The sequence below is a fragment of the Equus quagga genome, chromosome 6 (assembly GCF_021613505.1).
Source record: "Equus quagga isolate Etosha38 chromosome 6, UCLA_HA_Equagga_1.0, whole genome shotgun sequence".
Classification (NCBI taxonomy): Eukaryota; Metazoa; Chordata; class Mammalia; order Perissodactyla; family Equidae; genus Equus; species Equus quagga.
In genome coordinates, this window is record NC_060272.1 from 107,940,426 (window position 1) to 107,957,922 (window position 17,497).

The 17,497-nt window shown below is 38.6% G+C and overlaps 1 protein-coding gene across 2 annotated transcripts in view; it reads left to right on the forward strand.

Annotated features, from left to right (window-relative positions):
- RIC1 (RIC1 homolog, RAB6A GEF complex partner 1) overlaps nucleotides 1-15,814 on the forward strand; it is a 143,226-nt gene extending 127,412 nt beyond the window's left edge. The window contains exons 17-26 of one of the 2 annotated variants that reach the window (XM_046664335.1): nucleotides 569-707; nucleotides 5,037-5,153; nucleotides 5,625-6,353; nucleotides 7,626-7,784; nucleotides 7,873-8,009; nucleotides 9,621-9,907; nucleotides 11,026-11,217; nucleotides 13,165-13,345; nucleotides 13,495-13,683; nucleotides 14,525-15,814. In XM_046664335.1, the coding sequence (XP_046520291.1) occupies nucleotides 569-707; nucleotides 5,037-5,153; nucleotides 5,625-6,353; nucleotides 7,626-7,784; nucleotides 7,873-8,009; nucleotides 9,621-9,907; nucleotides 11,026-11,217; nucleotides 13,165-13,345; nucleotides 13,495-13,683; nucleotides 14,525-14,813 (2,419 nt within the window). In that variant the 3' untranslated portion in view covers nucleotides 14,814-15,814. The remainder of the gene's footprint in view (nucleotides 1-568; nucleotides 708-5,036; nucleotides 5,154-5,624; nucleotides 6,354-7,625; nucleotides 7,785-7,872; nucleotides 8,010-9,620; nucleotides 9,908-11,025; nucleotides 11,218-13,164; nucleotides 13,346-13,494; nucleotides 13,684-14,524) is intronic. The other variant, XM_046664336.1, reaches the window with a different exon arrangement.
- The last annotated feature ends 1,683 nt before the right edge of the window (nucleotides 15,815-17,497 follow it).

The following is a 17,497-nucleotide window of genomic DNA, read 5'->3' on the forward strand; positions in this document are numbered from 1 at the left end:
TCTTCTGTGTGAGCTGCCATCACAGCATTGCCACCAACAGACAAGTGGTGTGGTTCCACGCCCAGGAGCTGAACCCATGCCGCTGAAGCAGTGAGAGTGCTGAACTTTAACTGCTAGGCCATCACGGCTGGCTCTCCCATGTTTTCTGTTTCTTTTTTTAAACAGCCGTGGATTGTGTATTTGCTGAAGTAGCTTAGTGATTGAGGAGTAATTTAAAGATACAAATTAAGAAATCTCACTAGCCTCGGACAGAACCCATATCCTTTCTTAACCAACTATTTCTCAACCAACTAAGCTATTCCTATAGCAGCTTCCCAGTTTTTTTCTTCCCTTCTTCATCTTACTCCCTTTCTTTCTCCCTCATCCCCATGTGTGTTCTTTGGATGCCTCACCCTTGTCAGCCTGCTTCTTGAAGGACACCTGGGGAGGAGGGAACAATAGGTAGAAGGTATTTGGGGCCTCCATAAGCATGAACTCTAATGCTATTAATAACAGAAAAGGAAAAAAAACCTTGTTAGCATTGTTGTTGAGGTGTGTGGGCTTCTTTCTCTCTCTTTTTTTTTTGCAGTCCAAATACTACTGCTAGTATTCAGGTTCTTCAGGAAGTCTCCATGTCACGCTACATTCCTCACCCTTTCCTTGTAGTATCTGTCACTCTGACTTCAGTGAGTACAGAGAATGGAATCACCCTGAAAATGCCACAGCAGGTACCATTCCATTTCGTCTTGGTTTTTAGTGTTTTAAGTTGATATCAGGAACTATTTATTTGTTCAGCAAATAAATACTAAGTGTCTAAAATGTGCCTTGTGCGAAAAGATGCTTGTTTACAGTAGCAGACTAAACAAACATGGTTTCTGCTCAGACAGTAAAGAAATAATTACATAAATAATTAATCCTAATTGTGATGTGTGTACCAAAAAGTAGTGCAGGTTACTCTTAAGAGTGTATAACAAAAACCTGGAGTAGTCTAAACAATCAGAGATTTCTTTGCCATTTAGATTGAAACCTGAAGAACAAGTGGTGGTTATCTAAGTAAGAGAGGGGGAATTTCAGGCAGAGGGAACAGGAGTGTAAAGGCCCATAGATAAGAGAGAACATGACACATTCAGGAAATTGGAAGAACTTCAGAGTGATTGGAACATAAAGCATGAGAGAGGATATGAGTCTAAAATCCAAAGTATTGTAAGCTGGGTATTACTAGACCTAAGCTTTGTAACATATGCTTTAACTGTAAGAAGGAAAATGAACGAACTGGACAAGAGGAGAATAGCTGGGAGCCATTGTAATGATCTAAGTGACTGGTATTAGTGGCCTAAACTTGGGCAGTGAAAAAGATGGAAAGAAATGGAATGAATGTAAAATACAGAGGACTCCATGACTAGTTAATTAGGAGGAAAGAGGATAATCCCATAGTTTCTGGTTAAAGTAACTGTGTATGTAGTGGTTCCACCAGGACCCACGTTGCGTAACTTCCTATTCCAAGGTTCCTTCCATTATACCAGTGTTTTGCAAACTTCATGTCAAGGTGGAACCCATCAGAGGAAAACTGTGTGTAGGTTTATTTGTCATCCCTGTCTTCCCAGTCTGTATTTTACTTCCTATTAAGTCACTTTCATTGATCTTCTTTAAAATATAGGTCCCATTTCCTCTGCAAATTATATTTCATAGTAACCAGATGGTCCCAGTTGATAAGGGAAAGTTCTGTTTTACAGAAGAATTCTGGCTAAAAGATGTGGAAGGAATGTAAGAAAGAATCACCGTTTTTGTAGCCCCTGAGGAAATAACTGATTCAGGCAGTGGTCGTCTTTAGATGAAACCATCAGATGAAAGGTTGATGGGGAACTTCACAATGAAGGGATCAGGTTGTCATACCCAACCCTTATTAATCAATCTCAACATTATTAAAAGTGAAAGAACCAGGTGTGGCATCCTGGGTGAGGCAAGATGACATTCATATGAAGAATTACTACCAAAAACACTAAAACTGAACTGAATCAAGCTTCCAGAATCATCTTCCATTCACAGGAAATACAAGGATAGAGGTTTAGTTTAACACTACAGGGAGGCAGAATGTAGAACATTCTATAGGACAGCTACAAGAAGTCAGTAACATAAGGGGGAAAAACACTCTTCTAAATAAGACTTTAAAGCCAAAACAACTAAATGCAATGTGTAAGTTATTTTGTAGCCTGATTCAAACTGACTGTAAAAAGACCCTGTTAAGTCAATCAGAGATATTTAAATATAGACTGAGAAATGACACTAAGAAATAATTATAAATATTATTAGATGTGATACTGGCACTGTGATTATATAAATAAATATCCATATATTTTAGAGATGCATATTAAGTGTATAGAGATAAAATGACGTGATACCATCCTTTAAAACGCTTTGGCAAAATAAATAAAGAGAAGAAAGGGATTGATGGAGCAAATAGGGCAAAATCTTGATAGTTGTGGATCTGAATGATAGAAATATGGAGGTTCATTGTACTATTCTCTATACTTTGATCATGTTTGAAGTTTTCATACTAGGAAAAAAAAGGGACTCCTTCTATATCCCAGATATAGTAGGCAATCGGTGGCATGAGTGGTACTGGGTACCCCATTTTAAGAGGGCCTTTTACAAAAAAGGAGATATCTCACTTGGTGAAGAGCAGATTAAGAAGTTAAAATATAATAGGAAATAGACTGATTACATCTTTCACAGAGGGAAGATTGCTACAGCAAAGCAAGCTAATTTTAGGAAACTAACAATGGGACTGTTCAACAGTAAGATGGCCTCCCTCATGAAAGAGTGAGCTCCTTGTCCCTGAAACTCCCAATGAGAATCATCTGCCAGGGATTTTTAAGGCTAAGAGATGGTGTGTTGGGTTCCTTCAAATTTAAGATTTCGAGGATACAGATAGTCCTTGCTTTTATGTTACAACAAGTTTCTGAAAAGCTCATTCAAGCTGCCCGAGAGTGCTGTTGCTCTCGTCTCTTCTTACCTATTGCAGTATTATCGGTAGAAAACGTTGAATGCATGGATACAGCTGAAGAAAAGAGAAGTGTTTTACCTTTTTTTCCCCCTAATGAGGTAGTAGGAAGTTTACCATCTTAAAACTGAAAAGTGGTCATTATGAACATTAGTCACATTGTGGTGAATTGCAGTAAGTGCTCTTAAGGTCTTTTGAAGTGTTTAAAGAGTTTGTTCCTATGCCTGTCCCCCAACAGTCATACTGTTTTTTGATTCTTGTGTTTGCATGTTCATTTTTCCTTTTCCTCTGCCTCTAGTTCTTATAGTTCCCACACACCTTTTAAATTCCATTTTTCCTTCTCCTACCTCCAAGTTGTTTGCTGTTTCTCACGTGATATGGACGATATTCAAATTTTTAGTTTTCATGTCTTTATGTGCTAAATGGAGAACTGAAGACTTCTTTCCAAGTAAAGTTCTTGGGCTTTATGACAGCTTCTTGGAGATTTTATGGTTTTTATTTTTTACATTTGTACTTTGTAAATTAACAACAGTTCATACCATGCTTATTACTTACCTAGATAGGGTCTAAAAAAAATGACACCGTCCTTGAATGTTCTGGACCCTTTTGCTGTTTCTTCGTACGCAGTCCCTTGTAAGTGTCTGAAGGGAGTACAAAAGAGCATTTTGTATATCTGATTATTTTTTGCAAGTAGAATACATAGGGTGGCTGCCATTTTCCTGACTAAACTGTAAATGATATTGGCAGCTTAAATTTGGCCAGCCAGCAAGTGTCAAAGCTGGGACACCATCCCACATCTTCTGAATAATCATCCTTTCCTTCCTAAAATCCTTTCCTTCCTTGGTTTATGTGACAGCATCCTCTCCTGGTTCTCTTCCTGTCTTCAGAAGCTTAGATGATAGTCCTCTGCTCTTTCAGCCCCAAACTTGTTTGCTTCAGTTTACCAGCCTCGCCTTTATGGTTGATTCTGGCATAGGCATCTCTGATTCAGTCATCTCTTATAACATTTTTACTTGAAGGTCTTAAGATTCTTTCAGATTTAATGGGCAGTAAAATGAAACAGCTCAGTTTTCTCTAATTTCTCCTCCTAACTTCTATCGGTGATAACTTCAACTTCTCTAGCACTTAGATTTGATACCCTGAAATCATTTTTGATTCAGTTCTCATTTTCTACTCTTCATGTCTAGAATATCAGTAAGCTTTTGTTTTTTGTTTTTTAATCAAAATGCTCTTCCTTTTGCAAGTGAAAATGACTTAATATCTGAGATTCATTTTAAAACAGTTCCTCTCAAACTTTAAGCTAGGTGATAGGGTTCAATGGGAAATCATTATACTAGGTTCTCTACTTTGAGGTTTGATTGAAATTTTCCATAATAAAAAGGCAGACTATTTCCTTCATTCCTGAAGTCAACACCCATAATATCTGCCTCTCGCCAGTAACCCACCCTGAATAACTCAGAATTTTTAATAACTCCCTTATTCAGCAACTGTTAAGTAGTGGCTTATTTCCTGCTGTTTTTTTACCTGGCTTTCCAAGCCCTCCCTGAAGGTGTATTGCCATCCAGCATTTTTCCCATAATATCCCTAATCTAGCCAGATTGTTCTCACTTTCCTAGTGGAACTGTTCTGTCCTATCTCCGTGTCGTTTACATTGTATCCTTCAACTAAGTACCATCCCTTCTTCTACTCATGTATGTCTTCCTCACCCTTCAAGTTCCACCTCATCTTTGAGCCTTCTCTAGCCATGCCAGCTAGGTCACTGAAGTGATCTCTCATTTTTATGAACGTGCTACGTTCTCTTAGTTTTTCCAGGATAATTCAGCTCTGCCCTCTGTTTTATGTTCACTTGCATTGTTCATTAATTGAATTGTGTTTAGCTTGTTCTACCCTAGCCGGAAAGCTCCTCATAGTCCCACAAAGCCTAACAGAATGGCTTTTTATAGTACACACATGGTAAATATTGTTGATTGTTTAACCTGTAAACATTATGGATTGAGGGGAAAATGCTGAAAACATACCTGTTAATGAGTATGAATCTGATTTATTTTTCTTTCAGGCTCGTGATGCAGAGAGCATTATGCTAAATCTTGCAGGACAGCTTATCATGATGCAAAGAGACAGATCAGGCCCTCAGATCCGGGAGAAGGACAGTCACCCCAACCAAAGGAAACTTGTGAGTAAAATGCAAGTGATGTAGAACAGTAAGAATATATGGTATTGGGATGAAGGAATAAAAGAATTTAAGAGGAGAATATCGTCTTGTGATTTGGAAACTGAGAAAGTACTGAAAATTAGTCTTAAGCCTGTGGGTGTAAGACTATTTGTGAAGGGGAAAGGATAAGGTCCCAAAATGATGATAAAATGTTCCATACTCCAGATGTTGCTGCTTTAGTGTTACATTTGCGAATTCTAATGGGAAAATAGGATAAACTGGTGAAGTTCTTGGGGGTTGCTTTTGTTTTGTTTTGTTTTGCTTTTAGATTTGAATACACATACTTTGAAAGGCAGGGTACTAAATGGATTCTCCTAATTTTCCCAAGAAGTTGTACTATTGTTTTGAAAGACTTAGAAAACGGGTACCTAGAAACTTATGAACTTACAAGATTAGTATGAAAACAACCACTTCTTGTCTCTCCTTCTCCAGCTGCCATTCTGTCCTCCTGTTGTATTAGCCCAGTCTGTTGAAAATGTCTGGACCACATGTCGAGCAAATAAACAGAAGCGTCACCTACTGGAGGCCCTCTGGCTGAGCTGTGGAGGTGCAGGAATGAAAGTTTGGCTCCCTCTCTTCCCTAGGGATCACCGCAAGCCCCATTCCTTCTTGTCCCAGCGGATCATGCTGCCTTTTCACATCAATATTTACCCCCTGGCTGTTCTATTTGAAGACGCGTTAGTCCTTGGTGCTGTCAATGACACTTTACTCTATGATTCTTTGTACACCCGGAACAGTGCTAGGGAACAGCTGGAGGTGCTCTTCCCTTTCTGTGTTGTGGAGAGAACCTCTCAGATCTACCTCCACCACATTCTCCGTCAGCTGCTGGTCAGGAACCTTGGGGAGCAAGCCTTGCTCTTAGCCCAGTCCTGCACCGCGTTACCTTACTTCCCTCACGTGCTGGAGCTCATGCTCCATGAAGTGCTGGAAGAAGAAGCTACCTCACGGGAGCCCATTCCCGACCCTCTGCTTCCCACTGTGGCGAAATTTATCACCGAGTTCCCCCTCTTCCTGCAGACGGTTGTTCATTGTGCCAGGAAGACTGAATATGCCCTGTGGAATTACCTTTTTGCAGCTGTTGGGAACCCCAAGGACTTGTTTGAGGAATGTTTGATGGCTCAGGATTTGGACACTGCTGCCTCTTACCTTATTATCTTACAGGTACAATTCTCTTCTTATAAAGGTACAAGAATTAATGAGCTTAAACTTAAAAAAGGTTCTGTGTTGGCACTGTGGTTGTGTTTAAGGAATTAATACAGTCAGGTTTCTGTTCAGTTTGTGTCTTTCTTTTTGAAGAGCTCAGTCTGACGGCAGAAAGTTTCTTTGAATATCATAAGGTAACATTGCAGGGTATTTAATCCTATTTGTCCATAAATGGGCCTAAAACAGATTAATGAGTTTACAGTATTATTTTGAATAATATTGAAGAAATGTATGTATTATAATACATATAACAACATGCAGACATTACATAAGAAACATAATAATAATTATTTTGAATATTATTGGGTTTGTCTGAGTCCCCCACAATAACAGATTTGTTTCCTGATAGTGTGGCATTGCTGAGGGGATTCTGATGCAAGCATGGGTCATAACAGAGCACCTCATGTTAGGCTCCCCATAGCAAGCTGAGAAGACTCGGTCCTTCCACAGGAATTACCCTCAGAGGACATGGTTTTTCTCAAAATAATGTGTTCTTTGAATCATAAAAATAGAAACAAAATAAAGCAGCTGTTTTTTCATTTTAGGTCACTCCTTAGACTTTCAGTGATCTCCCAAGTAATGGAATTGGGAACTTTTTCTCTATCAGAATTCCTAAGTTGCTGTGCATTATCAGATAATAATTACAGTTAAACTTGTCTATTAGGCGCCTTTCCATTAAGGCCGAGGCAGGCGGTGAGTTCAGATTTGTGAGAGAATTATGGGAGGTGCTGATTTCATAGCAGCAGTACACACTATTGCCCAAAGCAGAGATTTTTTTAGGTCACATCCTCAGAAAACTCTCTTGTCACAGGAGACAGACCTGAGGTTTCTTGGAGTCAGGCAAATCTAGATTTAAAAAATTCTTGCTTTTCTGCTGATCATCAGCAAGTTACTTAACTCACTTTCCTCATCTGTAAAATAGGGATAATATACCTATTTTGCAGAGTCACTAGAAGAAATGAAAGAATGTATGTAAGGTTAAAGTAGGGTAGCTGGCATGTCCTGGGAGTTCAGTAAGTTGTAACTTACATTAGACCAGCAGAGTATTTACCTCATTTTTCCTTGTATGGTGCTTTCTAATGCTCCTTTTAATCTTACTATTAAACTATTCCCTACAGTGTTTTGGCTGTATTCCTTCTCTGAGTGGAGGTAAAGAATTGCTCATATCTTCCCAAATCATTTGCAGTATAAAAGGAATGCTATGCTTGTCTGTCTTGGTTGTTTTTATAGAATATGGAAGTCCCAGCAGTAAGTAGGCAGCATGCCACCCTTCTGTTCAACACAGCCCTGGAACAAGGCAAGTGGGACCTATGTCGACACATGATTCGATTTCTTAAAGCCATTGGCTCTGGAGAATCTGAGACACCTCCACCCACACCTACAGCTCAGGTTAGTTGCAAAATTGCACTGCTTCTCTAGGCCATACAGCTCTATGGTATCTTTCTCTAACTGTACTGCGCATTGTGTGTAATCATAGGAACCCAGTTCAAGTGGTGGATTTGAGTTCTTCAGGAATCGAAGCATCAGTTTATCCCAGTCAGCTGACACTGTTCCTGCTGGTAAATTCAGCTTACAGAAAACACTAAGTATGCCATCTGGTCCTTCTGGAAAAAGGTAAAAGAATAAAGAGCTGTTACTGCTTTTAGGGCGTTTCTGTGACACATTGCATTTCAGGACGTTTGTGAAATTGCTTCTTATGAAAACAACTATTTGATCCAATTGTAATTACTTTTTCCATTCCCAGAAGGCTTAGAGACCACACAAAAAGCTTCCCTTTTTTCTTCCTCCAAAGTTCACTTCTTTACTCTTCGTATAGATTCTGCGCCTTGTACTAGAGTAGGTCTTGATGTACCTGTTCTGAATGCAACTAACTTTAAATTACTTCTAACAATAGAGGACCAGAATAAAAAGGAAGATAAATAAATATGCAGATAATCCAAAAGCCCTCTTACAGTCAATAGTTTTACTCTTCTTTCCAACGATACCTCTTGACAAAAAGTAAAAATTTAGTGCACATGTACTTGACTCTCCTGGGACTCTTGATTGGAGAAGTCATGAGACCGTGAGCCAAGAGGAAATGTATCCTGGAGACTGAAACCATATCACCCATAGGTGGGTTATTGTCTCCTGAGAAGTAACTATGAACTCGTACTGGACATTATAAAATAGAATTTCCTCTGGTTTGTGAGGTCCTTGTATTCCTTCCTCTGTTGTTACATGTTCTTGGCTTTTGTTTTTTCTCTTCCCTAATCCTTTCTTTTATATGCTATATTCTTACTACAGTGCCTGGCACATAGTGAGAGCATTTTGAACATTTTTTATTGTGATACTGCTTTTTCTTATCACAGCCATTAACACCACCCCACTGCCAGCATACACACAGTCAGGGCTGTATACAAGTAAAATGCAACCACAGAGGACTATAAACAACTGCCAGGCAAACAGGAGCCTCTCAGCCATACCCTGAATTTAAATGCTGGCAAATACACATTGAGTGCTCACTGTGTACCACTTACAGTTCTAAGCATTTGCTGATGTCTTTTAATCCTTACAACTCCGTAAGGGTAGATGCTGTTGTTATCCACATTGTACAGGTGAAGAAACAGAGGCCCAGAAAAATAAACTTATGTTTGCACAACTAATGTGTGGCAAAGCCAAGATCTGACTCTAGGCAGTTGTGCTCCAGTACTGCCTCTCACTGAAACCACCACATTACTGTTACCAAACCAGGTATACGTTCCTGTGAGTAAGGGATAACAGACTGTATTTAGTCAAGTCATTAATTTTTAAAAATCACTTTTATTTTTATGCATCTGCATAACTCATGTTGAAGACTTCATTTCGCTTTGCTCCTCCCTCCTTGGTTTCTTTGATCTGTTCTCCTTCCCTCTTTTCATTGGTCTTTTCAAATAGAGCATTTATTTTTCCTGTTCTTTGCTTCGGCCAGTCACCACCCTCTTCCTGGTTTGGCTTTGTCTCCTGTTTTTTCCTATTCCATGTATCCATTCTACAGATATGTTTTAAGAGCCTGCTGTGTTCCAGGTATTGTTCAACAGGTCATGGTATCATATGGAGGAGAGCCCTGATACTTTATATTCCTCTTCAGTCAGAATTAGATCTTGGATCTCTTACCTCCTTGTCAGTGTTATCAATGCTACTGCATAAAAGTATGTGAAGTCTTCCAGTAAAGATTGTTCTTTAGCTTTCTTGTGTTCCTACTTACAGATGGAGCAAAGACAGTGACTGTGCTGAGAACATGTATATTGACATGATGCTCTGGAGACATGCTCGGCGTCTCTTAGAAGAAGTTCGGCTAAAGGACCTCGGCTGCTTTGCAGCCCAGCTGGGCTTTGAACTAATTAGTTGGCTATGCAAGGAACGTACCCGAGCTGCCCGGGTAGACAACTTTGTGATAGCCCTGAAGAGACTCCACAAAGATTTCCTGTGGCCACTTCCCATCATCCCAGCCTCTTCTCTCAGTTCTCCTTTCAAGAATGGAAAATACCGAACAGGTAACGTAGGCTTTGTATCACTTGTACAAGGAGAATTGTATTTTAGTCCAAGTATTTAGACATTTTGCTGTTAGTTGATATTCAGGGAAGGCTTCATTCCAAACTCAGGAACAGATAAAAGCCAACTTTTTGTACATCAGTTGGAACATCCACCATTTGACCAAGGATGTAAATAAGGTAGAACCTATGTCTCTAAGTCTTGTGACCTTGAAGTCTAGTTTATGAATCCAACCATTATTATCTCATGTTATCAACAAGTTGAGAGTTGGCTGGCTATAGTAGCTACCACACTTATCTTATTGTGGGAAGGAGTCTTGAATTGGATAGTCATGAACCACAAAATAAGCTAAGTAGTGATTTACCTGACAGGACTCATTCCAGAGAAATGGTAAAAATGCATCTTTGAGAGCTTTGGGCCATCTTCTAAACAGCAGAGGACAAAGTGAAACTATATTTTGATAAAAGATAAAGTTTTATAGTTCAGGCCTTTTAAACAAGAGTGTTCTGGAGCCAGCCCAGTGGCGTAGCGGTTAAGTTCGCATGTTCTGCTTTGGTGGCCCCGGGGTTCACTGGTTCAGATCCCGGGTGCAGACCTACACACCACGTGTCAAGCCATGCCGTGGCAGGCGTCCCACATAAAATAGAGGAAGATAGGCACGGATGTTACCTCAGGGCCAGTCTTCCTCAGCAAAAAGAGGAGGATTGGCAGCAGATGTTAGCTCAGGGCTAATCTTCCTCAAAAAAAATAGAGAAGAATGTTCTAATTACTTAGGAAAATTTAAACAGAAACCTGTTATTTTGGCATTAGGAAACTTCATGTCATCTTAAGAACCAAGGAAGATCACTTAAAAGATGAACAGAATACAGTTGTGGCCTGGTTCTAAGAAGAAATGTGATGATATAGGATGACTGTTAGACGGCATTATGTAGTCAGTCTATTTTGTTACAATCCCACATCCTTGGTTTAATAGGTGGATGATGCAGTGCAGGACAGTAATTGGCTTTGAACTTTGAGTGTTTGGGGTTGAATGGGAGAGAAGCAGAAAAACTAAACTGGAAATGGCAATGTATGCATCTTGAATTCCCTTTTGTGTTTTGTTTTTGGACCTGTCTTGCAGTGGGAGAGCAGCTGTTAAAGTCTCAGTCAGCTGACCCTTTTTTAAACTTAGAGATAGACTCTGGAGTCTCTAATGTCCAGCGAAGTCAGAGCTGGCTCGGCAACATCGGCCCCACTCATCATGAGATAGACACGGCCTCATCCCATGGACCACAAATGCAAGATGCTTTCCTGTCACCTTTGTCTAATAAAGGTAAATGTCATTTTAAATCCTGGCTCTTCTGCAGTTCCTTTGGAGGAGAGCTTATTTATGTACAGCAGCACTTCAGAGATAGAGCTTCACGCTTTTTCAGGGTGTGTCCTTGAGGATTAGCTGTTGCTGGAGAGGGGTGTAGTTACTAGAACAAGGCCAAATTGGCCTTGACTATACTTTACCATATTTATTTTGGATAACTGAAATAGGTAAAATCTCATCCCAGATCAGCGCTAATAGATGAACCTTTGCAATTGATTCTGATGACACAGAAACACTAACTTTGAACCTCAAGTAAGCAAAGGGTTATCCCTGGACAAAGAATTCCATTCTACTCAAAAGTAGACCTGTATCATAAAAAAAATTATACTTGATTATCCTGTATTTTTTATTTTATCAATAAAAATTTGTGGAAATTTTCTTTTTTCTCTTGTGAGTTCGTACATAATCTCCTTAATTTTGACTCTTTGCCTTCAAAGCCTAAATATTTACTGTCTGGTCCTTTACCAAAAAATGATGGGTAAATTACAAATTAAAGAAGTTTTAAATTGATTTTTGTTGTTTAGGTTTATTTCTGCAGTTTTCTAATGGGCAGGCAGGCATTCACCTGATACTTGATTTTATATCTGTTATTACTGTTACCTGAGCTTCTGCTCTGTGCAGAGGCTTATAGCTGCCATTACTTATTTTTTTAACTGTGGTAGAATGCATGTAAAATTTACTATCTTAACCATTTTAAGTGTACAATTCAGTAGTGTTAACTACATTCACTTTGTTATGCAACCAACCTTCAGAACTCTTTTCATCTTGCAAAACTAAAACTCTATATCCATTAAATAACAACTCCCCATTCCTCTCTTCCCCACCTACTGGAGGCTACTATTCTATTTTCTGTGTGTTAATTTGACTTTAGATACATCATATAAGCAGAATCATACAGTACTTGTCTTTTTGTGACTGGCTTATTTCACTTGGCATAATGTTTTCAAAATTCGTCCCTCTTGTAGCATGTATCAGGATTTCCTTCCTTTTTAAGGCTGAATAATATTCCCTTGTATGTATAAACCACATTGGTTTTTTTTTTTTTTTAACTTTTTAAAGAGACCATTTCAAACATATTTCAAAAGTAGAGATCATAGCATAATGGACCCCTTACCTCCCCACCCTGCCTCCTACTTCACTTATTACCAACTCATGACCAAATTTATTTCATCCACTTCCCCCCTATATTATTGAACCAAATCCAAGACACGATATATTTTATCTGAATATTTCAGTATGTATCTCTAGACAGACTTGAAAAAAATATATATGTAACCATAATATCATTATCACCCGTCAAAAAATTTAACAATTCCTTAATACCATCAAATATCCAGTAATATTTGAATACCAGTTGCTTCATAATGTCCTAAATTTTTTTAATTGTTTGAATCAAGATCCAAATAGGTTCACACATTGTGATTGTTGTTTTTAATTCTCTGACTAGTGATTGTTCTCCTCCCCATCTCTTTTTTATTCCTCCTTGTAATTTATTCATTGAAGAAACTTGCTTCTGTGGGTTTTCTCATAATGTGGATTTTGGTGGTTGCATCTTCATGGTTTAGTTGAACCGTTTCCTCTTTATTTCTTGTAAATTGGTAATTGAAGCTAAAGACTTGATCAAATTATACCTAGAATTTTTTGGAGGCAGGTAAGGCCACTTCATAGGTAGGAGCATGTTTTTCCATCCAAAGGCACATAATGCCTGGTTATCTCTCTAATGATTAAAAAATGTATATATATCTACCACTGTTAATGTAACATGGGAATCTCAGCAGTGGATTTAATGTTTTGGGTTCAAACTCCTGTGGAGAAATGAACATCTGAGAAACAGCTAATATTTAAAGTTAAAGGAAAACATATTTTCTACGTGAACCTAGTTTATAACTTTTGGCAATTCTTCAGCAGGTGATGAATGCAGTATTGGTTCAGCCACAGACTTGACTGAAAGTAGCTCCATGGTGGATGGAGACTGGACAATGGTGGACGAAAATTTCTCCACACTCAGTTTAACTCAGTCAGAGCTGGAGCACATCTCCATGGAGTTGGCAAGTAAAGGGCCTCACAAATCCCAGGTCCAGCTTAGGTGAGTTTCTCAGCATTTTCAAAGCACAGAATGCCTCCTCAGTATTTGGGCAAATAGGGTACAGGGTCTACTTACCTGATAACGATTGCCCTTCTGTCCATCTGTAGACCTTTCTTAGCATCAGTCATTTTGTTTCTGCTTGTATGTAGGTATTTGCTGCACATCTTCATGGAGGCAGGATGTCTGGACTGGTGCATTGTCATAGGCCTGATTCTTAGAGAATCCTCAATAATCAACCAGATTTTGGTTATTATACAGTCTTCAGAGGTAGATGGAGAGATGTTACAGAACATAAAGACAGGGCTACATGCAGTGGACCGATGGGCCTCTACAGATTGGTAAGTGCTGCTTTCCTTAAGCTTATCATCTTGGCTGTCCTTGGGTAAATCCTGCCCTTTCACATTCAGGCTCAGTTCTGGTTCCTTTATTTGGAGATTTTTAGGTTGGGAGAAAGATGCTTTCATATGTTCATTTTTAAGGCTCTTTTCTTTAGTTACCATTCTATACCCAACTATTTAAATGAGTAATGTCCATTTAGATATTGTTGGTCAGTTTATATGTGAATGTATGTCACTGACTTAAGATTGATGCAGTCCCAATGATCTCAGACTGAAACTTGAGATTTGTCGTTCTGTGGAATTGAAGGTAATAATCTAAAAATGTCTCTTGAAAAGATAAAAATTTAAGGTCTATGTGCATTTAACATTCCATGGCAGTTACTGGCAAGCCAAAATTAAGAGTAGTGAGTGGAAGTCAGGAGTCTTAGATTCTAGCCCTTTGTCACCAGTTAAGTGTGGACTTGAGGCTTCCCTTCCTTGGATCTAGTTTTCCTTCACTGGCAGATTCATTTAGGTTAGATGTTCTCCGAAGGTCCTTTTTCAAGTCTAAAGTCCTGTTGGTCCTTAGATTGTAGACTATGATTTTTAACTGCAATACTGAAATAAAGAATGTCAGTCTCTGCTCTTAGTGCTCAGAAACTTGAATCACACTGATGCTATGTGCAGCTCCCCTCTGCTGCCCAGGGCATCAAAGCAGCCTTTCCTCCCTGCGCCTGCTCCCTCCCCCATAGTCTATCACTGACCTTACTGTATCAGTGTTTAGTAGGGATTTATCCATAGCACTCTGTGGAGCCGTCTAAATGTAGCAGATGAGAGCTAATTTCCTTTTTCCTCTCTTTAGTCCTGGATATAAGCCATTTTTAAACATCATTAAGCCACAACTACAGAAGCTCAGTGAGATAACAGAAGAGCAGGTTCAGCTTGAAGCCTTCCAGCCAATAACTGCGGGTAAGACTCCTGAACAGACCAGCCCCCGGGCGGAGGAGAGCAGGGGCTCCTCTGGCCATGGAAGCATCCCCCAGGGTGAGGTCGGAGGTAGCAGTATGGTCAGCCGGAAAGAGGAGGACACAACCCAAGCAGAAGAGGAGGAACCTTTTCAGGACGGGACTTACGACTGTTGTGTATCTTAACAACAGTGGGTACCATCACCAAGGGCAGTATTAATCAGCCGCGTGCAACTGAGGACACTGTGACCTAGGTGGATGATTGAACCAGGGAGAGAACTTAGCTCAGAGACTCTGGTAAGGTATTAGTAAATTTTAACTAACTCTTTCTCTTCTAAGAAATCTCGACTCCATAAAAATGTGATATCAAATAAATCATCTTTCATAAAAAAATTTTTTAAGCTGCAGTGGAAAGTAATAAAGAATATTGTACAGATGTACACAAGAATATTTTGGTTTTATTTAAAGGATGGTAGCTCTTAAACATAGGGAATGTTTTGCCCCGGATGAGCTTACTTTTCACTACTTGATAGCTTCTTACATGTTTTCTGGTTCAGCAAGTGTCCAGACTGCTTTTTAAAAATAAATGTTAAGGTGCTTGCTGTAGCTCATCAGGTACTTGAGCTGCCTGCGTGCCCCTTGGATCAAGCGTGGACTCCCTCCTTGGGCCTCCTGAGTAGATGCCTGCCCTGGCACAACACGCGCTCCGTGGCTTTTCTAGCCTGTTAAATTGCAGTCCTGAAGTGAGGGGAGCTCTTGACCTGTGAGTCAGTGTGCCCGCTGTAGCAAGCTGGAGTCCTGCTAGGTGAGCGAGGGCAGAGGTCTGAGGGGTTCTTACCAATTATGCTGTTAGATACCACTGAACTATTTTGTATCAAAGAACTGTATCTTTTTGTGAATACTCTTGTGTAAATATACTCACAGGCACTGTTCATATTTTTAGGGCTTGTATTATAATTTGTAAGGTTTTATGCTGGATTCTGCATGGCTATAGATACTCACTCTTGGAATAAAGACAGGGCTTGCTCTTTCCAGATATGAGCAGTCTTCATTGGAGGAAGACAGGTTTTTTGGCTTGGTCATAGAGAAATGGTCACACTGATCATGAAATGAAACAGGTTTTGTGCAAATTAATGTTTCTTATTTATTGCTTTTGTAAATTGAATAAAAATGGACTTTTATGTAAATAGACTGCTGAATCCTGCATTATCACGGCTACTAAAAATTAGTATGTAACAAATGCATTCTTCATTGGAACTTTTTAAATATTTTATGTATTTCTAGATATGACAAATTTTAGTTTTCATACATTATGAAAACATAACTGCATACTCCTTAATTGCTTCAGACTAAACACATATCCACTGTATGTACTTCTAATTACCTTATAACAGTATTAATTTAGATAGCTTGTTTGTACTGTGCAATTTGAACAAAGGAATGCAATGTTATTTTTTACAAAAACAAACTTGTTTATTTTTATAATGACAACGTATTTGATGTGGACCAAATTCGTACCACTATGTAAAACAGCCTCTCTCCTCCTAGTGCAATTACAGTTTAGAAATAAAGCTTGGTCCTCTATCCTAGCTTTTTAAAGTAAATGGCTAGATTTAGTTGTCCTAGCCAGGTTTCCTTTGAGGGGAAACTCAAAAATATTTTGAAATTGCTTAATTCAAAATTCATCAAACTATTTTAAATTCTTGAGATTGGTAATTTACTATCATTTACTTTTTACATTTACAAGTGCAATAATTTCACATACTAAAACTCCTGAATGGGTGGAATATGTGATTATTGGTACCTGGTCCTTCTGGTGCTACTTTTATTTAAACCTTTGTTTTAAACCACCTTTCTCTGAATCTTTAGAAAATAATGTTTCCATGTGAGTACACGCAGCCCAGCAAGAAACTAAACTGAAATTTCTTCTCCTGTCCTAGTCCATTAGGAGAAGAACTAGCATTATTTTTGTGTCTGATGTGAATATTGTCAATAAAAATTATTTACCATTGTAAACAGCTGTGATCTTTTCAAATACACTAATATGCTGCTGGGTTCATCTTGCACTCTTTAAAGCAGGGCACCAATAAGTTAACTGTATTCCTGGTGTTAATGCCATGAATGAATCTTTTCTTCTATAAAATACTTGTTTTTCAACTAACAGAAATGAGTGGCCCCAAGGCAAAAAAATGGCAAGTTTACAGAAAATTTCTCTTTGGTAATTTGTCATATACTCTTATTTTTAAAACTTCCCCTTTTTATTTTGCCTTGTTTGGTTCACATATCAACTGTTTAAACCAAGCCATAATTTTAACCAGTGAATTTAAATATTTAGTATAACTATTTAAAGTTTACTAGATACATTTAAATTATTTGCTGATACCAAAACAAGAAATCATTTGGGGGGTAGAGTCAACCTGTGCTTGTAATTAAAGTTGCTGCTACTACTGTAATGTGTATTGTTTTGCTTGGTAAAGGGCAATAAAACCATTACATGAACTTTTGTTTATTCATCATCTCAGGTTAACAGCAAAAGTGTATGTATTAAAAGCCACAAAAATACTCTCCTTATATTATTCCACCTCTTAGAGTTTTCCTTATGAAATAACTAGAAATTCAGACCGATTTATTTAAAATTTGTTTATATGCAGAATTACTTAGAATAGGAGAACCAAGAGTTGGCAGCATCCTAGATGCCTGACAGTAGGAGAGTGGAACAGACAGTCCATGTTGATGAAGCAGAAAATGTTGAAAAAATAATTATGCATACCATGATTTCCACCAAACAAAATTTTATATTTAAGTGTAGAGGAGACTAGGCATCATCTCTAATAGGTGGGATTAAAAATGATTGTGAATTTTTCCTATTT